General features: G+C 42.6%; 1 protein-coding gene across 1 annotated transcript in view; it reads right to left on the bottom strand.

Annotated features, from left to right (window-relative positions):
• The window catches only part of LOC309560528 (interleukin-13 receptor subunit alpha-1-like), a 142,302-nt gene extending 128,409 nt beyond the window's left edge, over positions 1 to 13,893 (bottom strand). The window contains exon 1 of the mRNA XM_082264159.1: positions 13,702 to 13,893. Coding sequence (XP_082120285.1) covers positions 13,702 to 13,786 — 85 coding nt within the window. The 5' untranslated portion in view covers positions 13,787 to 13,893. The remainder of the gene's footprint in view (positions 1 to 13,701) is intronic.
• Between the last annotated feature and the right edge of the window lie 208 nt (positions 13,894 to 14,101).

Here is a 14,101-nt window from a genome sequence, read left to right as displayed (position 1 = left end):
GCCTGTGTAAATAAGCCCATGTGAATGTGAACTCGCCTCATGGGGAACAAGGCATTTTGTGCCAACACACACACCTGAAGTGATAGAGCCCTAACAGCATGCACACTGCACCTTTCTCCCTCATGCTAAGCTGAGCTGCTGCTGCGAAAGAGGGAGAGAAAGTACACTGAGCATACACAGGGGTTGAAGAACGCTCTCTCCTGTAATGCGGGAGGTGAGTGTTTAACAGCTGGAGCATCCTAGTAACAGTAAAACAATAGCAAGCATAGGCGTGCACACAGGGTGTGCCAAGTGTGCCTGGGCACATCCTAATCACCCTGTGCTGGGCAGATTCCCCCTGCTGCTTGGCAGTGGCGGAGCCAGAGGGTTAGCTGGGGTGGCAATTGCCACCCCAGACAAAGTCCTTGCCACCCCTGTTGCCACCCTGATCCTGGGCGGGTGCATGGTAGTGGAGGAATCACAGGGGATTGCTGTACAGGAGCTGCGGAGGAAAGCGGATGGAGAGCTGGTAGGCAGAGGGAGGGAGGAGGAGCAGAGTAATCACAGGGGAGCGCCGCCGATCCATCCCACACCAAAACAGGACAAGCGTCCTGTATCTTACTTTCACTTTGTGTCCTACCTCTGGAGTTGGTGCAGCCTAAATTTTTGCAGGCTGCACCACCTCCTGCTACTTACACAGCCAATGGGTGTATCGGAAGCGCTGTCTGTCAATCACATGCCTTAAATCTTCATCCCGATTCCCGCGGTCTTCCTGTCTTGGTGTGGGTCTTGTGGAATGGATGCATGGATCAGCTCTGAAAGGAGTTCCTGGGCAGCCTGCAGTGACTGAGGTGAGGGACAGTTTCGCCCAAGTAGCAGAAGCGCCTGTTCCTGTACAGTCTATGCTCCTTACCAAAAATGTTTCCCCCTTTTATAAGTCATTGTAATGCCACCCATATTCTTGCCCTTTTACCAGGGTGAAAGTAACCTAACACCTGTGCAGCATTAGTGTCAGCTTACTGTCAGTCACCCTGTTAAAAAGGACAGGAATATGGGTGGTATTACAATGATTTAGTAAAGGGGGCAAAATTATTTATAATAATTCTCCTAAATCCTGCTTTTTTTATTTTTAGCAGAGTGGCAGATTTTTTTATGGGGCTAATAAGCCACAACAGCAAGCCAAGTCTTTGGCTTATGGTTGTGGCATGGCCCCATTGACCATAGGCTTAACATAAACCATCAAAGCTGTGGCACATTTTGGAGGGGTTCCAGTTGTGATCTAGACTTCGAGTTGTCTGTTTTTACCATCCCCGGACCGCTCAGAAAAAAAGTCTTAAATGGGCAAAATTATCTGAAAAAACTGACCCTTTAACTACTTCAGCTCCCCCTTAATGACCAGACCATTTTCTGCGATACGGCACTGCATTGCTTTAACTGACAATTGCGAGGTTGTGTGACGCTGTACCCAAATACAACTGATGTATTTTTTTCCCACAAATAGAGATTTCTTTTGGTGGTATTTGATCACCTCTGCAGTTTTTATATTTTGCGCTATAAACATAAAATTAGCAACAAATCCTTTTTACTTTCTGCTATAAAACATTCCCAATGAAAAAAATCTAATTTTTTCATAAATTTAGGCTAATATGCATTCTGCCACATATTTTTTGTAAAAAATCCTAAGTGTATTTTGATTGGTTTGCAAAAAAGTTATTACGTCTACAAACTATGGAACTTTTTATTTTTTCAATTGTTTTTACTAGTAATGGCAGCGATCAACGATTATTAGAGGGACTGCGACATTGCGGTGTAATTGAACACTTTGTATATTGACCCCTCAAAATAATACCTTGCCACCCCTTTGCCACCCCTGTTTTAAAAGTCTAGCTCCGCCACTGCTGCTTGGCTGCAGAAAAAGAAACTGGGAAAACTCTATCCTCGGTCCCTTTCTTTGTCTCAAAAGGGAGACATTAGGAGTTTGTTTATTCCCCTGATATTTTACCAAAGCCCCCCAATGGAGCTCCTAAAAAATAGTTAAAAAAAACAATAATAAAAAATGATTGTAAAAAAAAATATAAAATTGTAAAAAGTAATATTAAAAAAATATATAAAAAAATGTAACTACTGATAGCAACCTCTGCCCTACTGACATCATCCACTGCTCTATCGACACTGTCCATTGCCCTACACACATATATATATATATATATATATATATATATCTCCACACACACACACACACCTGTGTCTGAGCTTTGGGGTGCACCCCCTAATGCAAAAGTCTTCACACACCTATGATAGCAAGGGAAGGGTGTACTAACTTAGTGCATTACCAAAATACATTTTATTCCAAGGTAAAAACAACAATTGTTATACTCCCATACACACAGTGTACATGGGCATATCATAGCATAGCAAACGGGAATTATCTCATTTGCGCCCTTCTCTTGCTATTGTTTTACAGTCCCGAGGATACCTATTGTTCTGAGGGGGGGGCAGCAAGACCACTGGGGGTAGAAGAGAGATTTTCGCAATATACACCTCCAAGCCTATTACCCAACGCAGGAGAATCATTTTTGATTATACACCCTGGTAACAGGACAGGGGCAAAGCAAAGCTTTCTATAGGACAGGCATGGCCAAAGTCCGGCCCGCGGCCCGCTTTTATACGGCCCCACAGGTAATTTGGAAAAATCTATTGTTATGATCCCTGTGAATCCTCGGGCGCTGCTCAGGACCCCTGGGATCTCTGGATCTTTGAACGGCCCTGTTACTTGTAAATACACTATTGTTAACCCCGCCAGCTTTATATCCCTTGCTCAACATGGCCTCGGACTTAGCCTGATTAGGGAGCACTAAAAAAACACAAATAAATCTGGTGCTAGTATGACAGGACCAGCGTCCTCTCCATGATAATTGGCATAACACTTGGGGGTCAAATAGCAGCTGTGTGGGAACAAAACACACCAGGAGGGATGTTCAAAAGTATCAGTCACACATGGGTTAACCACATATAAGCGCTATATGAACCCAATGATGAGGATTACCGATGGCAGCAATAATAGTCATGAATGATGCCAATGTAGTAAATAGAACATTGAAAAGTTGTCAGGACAACCATACGAGAAGCAGGCACTCCTCCCGGTCCCCTGGCTCCCCTGCAGTGGGTCACCGCACATGCCGCTCACCACCAGCGGCTCTATATTGGTTCAAGCCTCGTTTTTGTCCTCCTTCCCCCAGAGTCTGATGTCACGTCCGGGTCCCCTTCCCGGTCGGCACTCATCGTGGGTGATCGGAGCGGCCACAGATGGCGATCCTCCTTGCCCCCTATACCGGGCATTGTGTGATCCCTTTTCCTCCCTCCCCTGTCCAAGGTTGAGGCATTCTGTTATCGCCTCACAGCTTGAGCACGGCACAACTGTCCACACTGCTGCATTGTTCCTGGCTGGTTTTATGCCTTCACACACACTGGATAGTCACCAATCAGTGAGTTTTTAACCCCTTATTTTGGCTTCACCATTGCAGATCCAGTGGGGGTGATTGGACAAGGTGTACTGCTGTTTTATACATACATGGAACTCATTTTGAATAAAACTTTTCAATGTTCTATTTACTACATTGGCATCATTCATGACTATTATTGCTGCCATCATTAATCATCATCGGTGGGTTCATATAGCGCTTATATGTGGTTAACCCTTGTGTGGCTGATTAGGGAGCACGCATGCTCCAAATTGAAATGAATACATTGTAAAATCTCAGTTAATGTCAGTTGGTCTAAATCAGTTATAAACATATTTGGACACAACATGTACAGTATACTTGGTGTAATGTTCCTGTTCATATTTTTTTAACTTAAAAATGAACAGACAACCTTAATTACCAATAATATGTAATGTGCTTTACAATGTTCCTGACATATATTTCAGCTTCCTGGATTTTTCTTTTCATCTGGCCTTCAGATATGAAAGGCAGAGTGATTTAACACCTGTTTAGATTTGTCATTCATGTGACGAAATGAAAAGTATACCGTTTGCAATAAACTTTGCATAAAATAGTTAATTTGCATTTCATTTTTATGGTCCAAAGAATGTCAGGCAAAATGGTTGGCCCTCACGCATGTTCACTTCATCAAATCTGGCCCTCTTTGAAAAAAGTTTGGACACCCCTGCTATAGGAGATTTTCAGCCAGACTTCAGGGTGCTATTCCATCATAGACATGTTCAGATGACAAATGTGTTGGACCTGATTTGTGTGCAGTTTTAAAAGCACCCACAATAGGGCATGCTGCATCATAAGGAAGGCAATGCAAAGTGGGTGATACGCAGCCTCTGAACTGCCATGTCTACTGCTCAATTCAAGTCAAAGGAATTTTGCTCCCTGTATTAGACGTGTGTTCCAATCGCACATCCAACGCACGAAAACAAAGCCCGCCCACAGGATGCCTAAAGCAATTCCCATACGCATCAGACAATTGCATCAACAGCAAAATTGTGACTAAATAACAAGGACATATGCACATTTGCTATAGAGTTGCACTTGCAATCAGCAGATTGATCAGTCGAGTGTTTTGTTTTATTAGCATGAGATTCACTACATGAAATTCCCTACAATCGAATCGGTGACCAACAAAAGTGCACTAGAACATACAACGCTTTACTGACTAAAGTAACTTGTTTCCATTTCGTATGTCAATGTGTTAAAAGAGAAGTGTGAGAACCTGTTTTTTTCGTAGAATCATACTTACCTAGGTGGATGCAGCATTGGTTCGATGCTGCATCTGGCCCCTGCCGGCTCTTACACCGAGAACCGAGCGATCAAACACCGCCTGGGCAGAGAGATGGTGTCTGTCAGTCACCGCTGTCTGCTCTGCCCCCTCCAGTGCTTACTGGAGTGCTGGGCTGTGGAGGGGGGCGGGAGGGGCTGGCTCAGGCTCCCAGCGGCTCGCTCAGGACTGGTCCAGGCATATGGGCAGATCCCAACCATATGTTCGCGATCTTCCCTGAGTCTGGACCGGCTCTGTGATGTCAGTCAACAGCGCGTTTTATCCCGCTGTCTGCTGAAAACGGGTCACAGAGTGCAGAACACACTGCACTCCGGTGATCCACAGAAGTACAGCCAAACGAGCTTTGGCTGTACTTCTCCTTTAACAATACAACACATTATAAGAAAAACACCAAACGATGGACACAGAATAATGGATACAAATCGGCAGGATCCACATATAGCTTGCAAAGCTTTGACAGCTGAGCTGCAGTGTATAAACATTTAGTGCCGGTTCACACTGGGGCGACCTGTGAGGCGACCTGGTCGCCTCACAGGTCGCCACAGGTCGCCTCCCATAGGGAAGCTACGGACCCGTTCTAATAGGAGCGACACAAGTCGCTCCGACCTAGAAAAAGGGTCCGGAGCTTCTTTGGGGCGACCAGGAGGCGACCGCCATAGACTTAAATGTTATGAAGTCCGTGGCGGCCGCTCCGAGGTCGCGGCGCGCTGCTCGCACCGCGATCTCGGAGGTCGCCCCTGCAAGTAGCGTCGCGGTAATGTGAACCGGCGCTTAAATAAATGTTACTGTTAAAATAAAAAAAAACAAACACAAGGGGGAAAACAGTGGCTTGCAATATAAACACACAAGGCACCTCCCCCCCAAAGCCTGCCCAGCCCGAATAAAGTAAACCCCCCTCCATTGCGGGGGTTACGTTCCAGACCAAGCCGCGAAAAGTGAAAATCCGTGAAATAGAAAAACCCTATTAAAATGCATTGTAGGCATGTTTTTTTTTTTTGCTGTCACTGTACGTGTAGAAGCATTTTAAGGTCTTTAAACACACTTTTAAAACAGTAGAAACTCATTTAAACACATAAAAGATACTAAGAGACAGCAAGAGCTATGGAAAACACAAAAAATTTTCATTTTTAATGATTTATATAGTAAAATAACATTACAAAAAAAAACGCAATATACCAGGACCGCAAAAACTGAACCGCGATGGAGCGGGGGTTTACTGTACTGCCCGCAGAGGAGAACATAACTTTTTTTTAATTTCTCTTTTAAGGACACAAAATGTATTAATATACGATAATAAATGATATAATAGTCCACACTGAGGTAAGAATGGATGTAATCATTTAAAAAAAAAAAAATTGTATAACATTTGAGAATATGCTGTTTAATATAAGTATATAATACTATGTATATAATACATAGAAATGGCAACCACCCCCACCTATAACTGGCCTTTGCAGCAAGAAGCACATGGAAGGGCAACGCATGTCAAAAAACAACAAACAATAATTCCTTTAACACTTAACAGCCAGTGGAAAAGGAGTATAGTGGGTAGGGCGCTGCTTAGCAATGTAAATATGCCTCTGGAAAGGTTATAATTGTGTACCATAAAGTGCTTTATAATCAAATAAATAAGGTGCTATAGGTGCACAACCAGTGTTTGGTAAACGTGAATGCAGGTAAACACATGATAAAACAAATTGCGATCATTAAATAAATTACCTCTGATCAAAACAGTGATCAAAAAAGTGACTGGTGCTCTAGTACACAAAAGACTATTTATAGAATAAAAATATATAAATATATGGAAAAATGGAAAAATAAAAATGCATATAAAACAGTTCCTTCAAAAGTTCCTCACACTCATAAAGTGACAGGTGCTCTTTAAAGTGCTCCAACTAATTCTTTACATACTGTAAGTGCTGGTTGCTGGTGTTCCACAAACATGCTCCCCCTCTTGTGCCTTACTCACCAGAGAGCTCGCCCCTCTTGGGGGAAACCAGCAATCAATGTTTAGGACGACAGACCTGCGATCCACATCCGAATGACACCCAGTGGCTGGAGCGGCAGACCTAAGCTTCACACACGGTGGTAAACCTTTTTCCTTTTGCCTCGTTTTACATGTAAAAACATGAAAAACAATTGCCCATAGTGCACAATTGTATAGTTCCTTTATTAACCAATTTCAGACCGCCCGCCACAGAAATACTGCGGCAGGCTGGCCCTCCTGCCCAAACCGCCGTAGGTATATGTCAGCCGCGCTCCACTCGGCAGCAGGGACTCCGATGCAGGCGGCTCCGATTGCCGCCTGCCGATCGTGATCGCTCGTCGTAATCACAGCTGACCGTACTTCTCTCTGGAATGATCACAGAGCTCCTCTGATCCTTCTATATAGGATCACAGGTCTCTGTGATCATTTCACAAGCCCCGCCCCTATACAGCTATAAACACGCCCCTAGGTACACATTTAACCCTTTGATCGCCCCTGAGTTAACCCCTTCCCTGCCAATGGCATTATTACAGTAACAGTGCATATTTTTAGCACTGATTACTGTAGTAATGTCACTGGCCCCCCCAAAAGTTTCAAAAATGTCAGTTAGGGGTCTGATCTGTCCGCTGCAATGTCGCAGTCCCGCTAAAAATCGCAGATCACCGCCATTACTAGTAAAAAAAAAAAATTACATACATTTTTCCCGTAGTTAGTAGACGCAATAACTTTTGCGCAAACCAATCAAAATATGTTTATTGCTATTTTTTTTACCAAAAATATGTAGCAGAAAACAAATTGACCAAAAATGTAAAAACATTTAGATTTAAAAATTTTTTTTTTTTTTTGGGGAATGTTATATAGCAGAATGTGAAAAATATTGTTTTTTTTTTTTTCAGAATTGTTGCACTATTTGTGTTTATAGCGCAAAAAAAAAAAAAAAAAAAAAAAAAAAAAAAATCACACATGTGATCAAATACCACCAAAAGAAAGCTCTATTTGTGGGGAAAAAAGAAAACCAATTTTATTTAGGTACAGCTTTGCACGACCACGCAATTGTCTGTCAAAAAAAGGCAGTGCAGAATCGCAAAAAATGGACTGGTCATTAAGGGGGCAAATCCTTCCAGTCTAGAAGTGGTTAAAAATAAATTCCAATGCACTTACAGCAAGCCGGCATGTACACAGCATGAGAGAATACATGAAGTCCGGGTAGCAGTGCATTCCACGGACTCTACCGGAAGTGACGCAATGACGCTGGTAGCTCTGCCCTACGCATTTCATCACAATGACATCATCAGCTCCTTGTGCGGTACTAGCTTTTAGCTTTTGGATTTACTTAAAGCGGTAGTATACCGATTTTTGTGGCTATAATAAGGCTTACCTGTAGGTACACTTAATATCTTCTAAACCTGCACGGTTTAGGAGATATTTGCACTACATGCAGCCGCTGACGCGAGCGGCGCATGCACTCTGAAGGTCTGGCGGACCTTCAGAGTTCCTTGCTGGGAAGTTGCCGGAAAGTTAATCTCCCGCGCACATGTGCGGGAGTAACGTCATCGCTGTGAGAGGCCAGAGCCGCCGAACCCGGAAGAGACGCAGAGGGATCATGTCCACTCCCACAGCGGTGTCCAGGTGTCCGTGTCGGGCTTCGTTCTAAGGTAAGTATTTCATAATGAGCTAGTATGCGATGCATACTAGCTTATTATGCCTTTGTCTTGCAGGGTTTTTTTTTTTGAGTATTTTTGAGTATACTTCCGCTTTAACAGCCAGCCTGCAACAAACCCAACTGACCTTGTCTAATATTCCACATTAAAAACCAAGGGTTTAGCTTGCACATTTGCAAATATATGTGTAAGCTGCAGAGGCCAAGTCACGGCTTAATATAAGCAAGTATAAAATATTTATGCTGTATATATTGTTGAAATATTTTGTATATAATAATAGAACTGGGTCGACGTGTGACCCTTTTTCTTTTCCTTTTCCTTTTCCTTTCCCGTTTGCTCTTTGTATCCTACAGTTTTGTACATCTTAATAAAAATGAATTACGTAAACAAGAAAAAGGAATGTTTTCTCTGTGGGTGGTGTGAACCTAGCCTAATGCGTGTTTACATCCATTTTTATACACATCAGTTAATGTGCGTTTTAATTGAATGCATTTTTACCCAATAATCCCATGTCATTGCTTCCTTTCGACCTCTGTGGGTTGTGTTGTGTTTATTCACATTTCTCATATGTTTATGCACATTGCATCGTGAAGAAATGCAGACATGCTGCAGATTTTCAAACAGTACTGCAACACACGTGAGACCAGCATTTTTTTCTAATCAGGTTTTCTTTATACGTAAATAACTTTTTTTTTTTTTTTTGCAATAAAAAAAATTGCCACACAGGGCGAGAGGCAGAGTACAAGAATACAAATACAGGCCAGATCGAGTAGCAATCATATCCAAAAGCGTACACAAGTCATTCATAACACTCAAAACAGTGTCACCATGTAAACAAAAGAGAAAAACAAGCTTATACACACTGTGCCAACTGGAAGCCTATCCTCGTGTATGGCACATAACCTCCATCCATTGCAGCCATATGGCATCAAACTTTAAGACCACAATTTTAAGATGATTATACACTATATCAGCCTTTCTCAACCATTTCAACACAGAGGAACCCTTGAAATACATTTCTGGTCTTGGGGAACCCCTGCTAAAAATTTGAAAATCTACAACTCATGACATATTAGTGTGACAGTCAGTGGGAAGAACGCTCCTAATGCCTTGCACACACGTTCAGATAATCGCACGATAAAACTCGCTTTCGACCTGATCGCACGATAATCTGATCGGTAGTACACAGCTTTTGACAGCAGTACACAGCTTTTGACAGCCGATCACGACAGTTCGTCCAACAAAATCCGAAGGGACAAACAGGAAAACTTCTGTTGTACGATAGCCCCGCGAACGACAATCGTTTCATCAGTACACTATGCGTCCGCTAAAAATCGATCGACAAAGACCGCGCATGATCAGAAAAACTAAAATAGCACGGAAAAAGCCTGGCTGCCATTGTTTTTGTTTTGCACCATCTGATACGTAGCTAAGCAACCAGGAAGCTTTTCCCGAAAAAAATCCTACGTTTATATGCATTGTTGAATTCGATATTAGTATCATGCAACAAATTGCGAACGATAAGTCGTCCGATTATCTGAACGTGTGTACGAGGCATAAAGCTGGATACACACCATACAACTTTTGTTGTTAGATTTCCTTTAGAATTACCTTCAACTATGTAGTGCAAGGTACATAGTTGATTGCATACAAATTGAAAGTGTTTAGATTTGACCTCATATTATATGGTTTTGGTAAATCTAAAGGAAAAAATCTAAAGAAAGTTGTATAGTGTGTATTCAGCTTAAAGCTGGATACACACTATCCAACTTTTGTGGTTAGATTTCCTTCAGATTTACCTTTTCTATGTAGTGCAAGGGCCTGCCAGATTGCAGACAAATTGAAAGTGTTTAGGTTTGACCTCATATCATATGGTTTTGGTAAGGCTGGCCATACACTATACAATTTTCTTGTTCAACTTTCCTTTAGATTTACCAAAACCATGTAATATAGCAGTGGTTCTCAACTCCGGTCCTCGGGACCCACTAACAGGCCAGATTTTAAGTATTACCTTGGGGGATGCAGACTAGAATACTGCAATCACTGAGAAGCAAATGAGATCACCTGTGATGTAATTTAGTTATCTTGCAAACCTGGCCTGTTGGTGGGTCCCGAGGACCGGATTTGAGAACCACTGTAATATAGGGTCAAACCTAAACACTTTCAATTTGTATGCAATCAGGCAGGCCCTTGCACTACATAGTTAAAGGTAAATCTAAAGGAAATTGAATAAGAAAATTGTATAGTGTATGGCCAGCCTTAGTCTAAAGGAAAAAGTCTTCAGAAAATCTTATAGTGTGTATGGCCCATTAGTCTCGTCATCTTTGGGTAGAATTACCCCCTTACAGATAACTAAAAGGAACAATGTTGTCATTGGGAACTTATCTGAGAGGCAGAAATTGCCCATTGCTCAAGGAACCCCTAGCAACCTCAGGAGGAACCCTGGTTGGTAAACCCTGCTCTATACAATCTGACTGAACTGTTTCTGTAGATATACCAAAACGATACAATATAAATACAAACCTAAACAATTGTTGTATCCATTCAGCAGGCCCTTATACTACATTGATGAAGGTAGAGGTGATTGCACAGTGTATTAACCACAGTAAGCCCCCGTTTCCACAAATGCATCTTTGAAATCACACTACTTCAGCAAGATTCCATGCGATTTGCTGCTTTTTTAATTGCAGCTTGTGACTTCATTTAACAGAAGTCTATGCAAGTCGCAATGAAATTGATAAAAAGTAGTGGAGGAACCTTTTTCATAATTGCTGCGACATGAACAGTTCCATTGCAGGCATAGTCGTGCGATTTGGAACTGTCAAATCGCATGACAAGTCACACCGGTGTGAATGGATGATGAACAGGGCACACAGATAATAACAATGTTCTTGTGTGTGTCCTTGCAAAGGCTTGCACAGGTCCCTGCACATAGCAAGAACAAGCCAAGAAGTGTGCTGTAATGCCGATAATAAACATCCACTTTATATCTGTGTGTTTTGCTCCATTGACGTACATTATGATAGATTTTGATAAGAATGTAATAACAATGCACCATCCTAAAAGAAATAAAAAAAGGCATAAAAATGCAGATTGCTAGGTGTCAGTTCAGGGGGGGTTTCTGCATTTCTCTGCACAGTGGTGGAATAAATAGATTAAATATATGTGTTTAAATGCATCAAAGCACCACCATTAACTAAAAAAAAATAATGCCTATAAAAAACAATAATGTATTAGCATTACAATTCCAACTAGCACACAGTATCTGTAAGCTTATAGAGGTTTTCAATGGTTATGTGTCCTGCGATGGTGTTATTTCACATTGATACACGTCTTCGCCTTATACCAGAAAGCCATCATTTGTATCTCAATCATAAGATCGCAAAGTTACACTGTATCCAGCACAGCACTAAACTTTACCTTGTCTCCAAAGCAGTACTAAACCCAAAAGCAATCATTTATTATATTACTGCTTATATTTAAAGTGATGGCTGCATTCGCTTTCTTTTTTAGGCTTTCTTTATTTTTAACTAGTGATCCTGCCAGTAAGTCCGTTGTCAGCAGAACAAGCTCTCCCGCAGTTAGAAGGTTGAGGCAAACCATTTACCACTGAAAGGGATGCTTTCAATGGTGTGTTTTTATTATTATTTCTGTAAAACATCCCGAAACAAACAAAACTATTGCTGTAACTGCTTAAAAAGTATTAGTGAAAGTTCATACATATGCGATGCGGGAACCCTGCGAATCCACTGCGGGTTCCCGCATCGCACTCAACTCGCAGGCAGTTCACACTGCCATATGCGAATCGCTGGGGGTGTCAATACACAGTTAATGACCCCCCCAGATTAGTTTGCATATCGCAGTGCGAACGTCAGTTCGGACATAAATCAGATCGCATAGGTGTGAACACCCATGCGATCCGATTCTGGTGTGGACCACAAAAGGCTCCTGTGCGACTTTGGTCTGAATGTGATGCAAATTTTTTATTTATTTCAGGTACTTATATAGCGCTGTCAATTTACACAGTGCTTTACATATACATTGCACATTCACATCAGTCCCTGCCCTCCAGGAGCTTACAATCTAAGGTCCCTAACTCACATACATACACAGCAGGGCCATTTTTTTAATACAGGATCCAATTAACCTACCAGCATGTCTTTGGATACAATCTATATGGCTGAATTCGCATCGCACAGACATCACATGTGGTTTGCAGAGCAGTGCGGTGCGAATCACATGCGATCTCTGACATTGCATATGTGTGAACCGGTACTTAGCTGGAGTTTCAATGCAGTTTGTGTATGTTAGTGATTAGTGTAATGCCCCATACACACGTGCAGATTATCTGCAGACTTTTGTCTGCAGACTTACCAAAACCATATAATATGAGGTCAAACCTAAACACTTTCAATTTGTATGCAATCCGGCAGGCCCTTGCACTACATAGAAAAGGTAAGTCTGCAGACAAAAGTCTGCAGATAATCTGCACGTGTGTATGGGGCATTAATCTCCATCCAGAGTGAGGGCAGGGGGTGTGTTACTGGTCAGATCACCAGGTGAAAACAGAGGGAAAAAGCTTAAAAAATAGAAAACGAATACAGCAGCCACATCTAAGGACTGGTAAACTGCAAAATATGACATTTTGGGTTTATTAACCCTGTAAGGGCTCATTCAGGCGGGTGCTGAGAGCCGTCCTCAGTGCTGAGCTGCATTTTGCTATGTGTAGGCAGCCCAGAGAAGTGGATACAGACACAGCGGCTGCTTGGACATGTCAGCGCACAGGGTCTGCGTTCAAACGCATGCACCCACTCCTATCCGCATGTCAGATTTCCACATGCGACTGCATCTGTGCAGCCGCTGTGTCTGTATCCAATTCTTTGGGCTACTCACAGATAGCAAAAAGCAGCACAACATAGGGGATGGGTCTAAGCACCCTCCTAAATAATCATGTACAGTCCCCAAAACCCTCATCATACACCATGCAACCTGATTGTACAATCTCCTTTAGCACTACCAGCAACTGTGTAATGCAAGGGTCTGCCTGATTCAGTACAAATCAATTGGACTTTACATGACAGTGCTGGTAAATCTTAAGTAGATTGTAATGTGTAAAGTGACCCTCAGACAGACACTGGTAGAAGAAATATGGTACAGCAATTTATAAACTGAAGGCTTTCCATCCAATCAGACATCAGTCACATGTTTTGAGAAATATGGGGACTCATGGCTCCTGATGAATGAAAGGCTCTGAAAAGAATTGTTTTATGTGTTTCCTGGAAGACTCACCCTGCTCCTTCGCTAAGGATCCCAGCAGGAAATATATGGACACCCATAGGCTCAGGATCATTGTACAGCAGCGATCACTCCCCATATTCCTTCCACTGGCACTGGGTGACCCCGATAATCCCAGATAGTAGTGAGTGTTCCCCCCGCAGTCCGCTCCTGATCGGTGACACTCGCTGTAGGTAGATCAGCTTTTCCCAGAACTCTGTCACTCCCTGAGTGGCCTGACCTCCTACTGACAGCTCCCCCGCCCCCGCCCCGCCCACTCCCCGCCCACTCCCCGCCCACACTGCAATCCGAACACACATGCTATACTCACCTCCTGTGACTGCGGAGCTGTGCTGTCACCGACTGTCATTGCTGAGAACACACACTGATCTCATACACACTGATATCATCTCAT

Source organism: Pelophylax lessonae, assembly GCF_965119305.1.
Source record: "Pelophylax lessonae genome assembly, chromosome: 7".
Lineage (NCBI taxonomy): Eukaryota > Metazoa > Chordata > Amphibia > Anura > Ranidae > Pelophylax > Pelophylax lessonae.
This window is presented reverse-complemented; position numbering and strand designations above follow the sequence as displayed.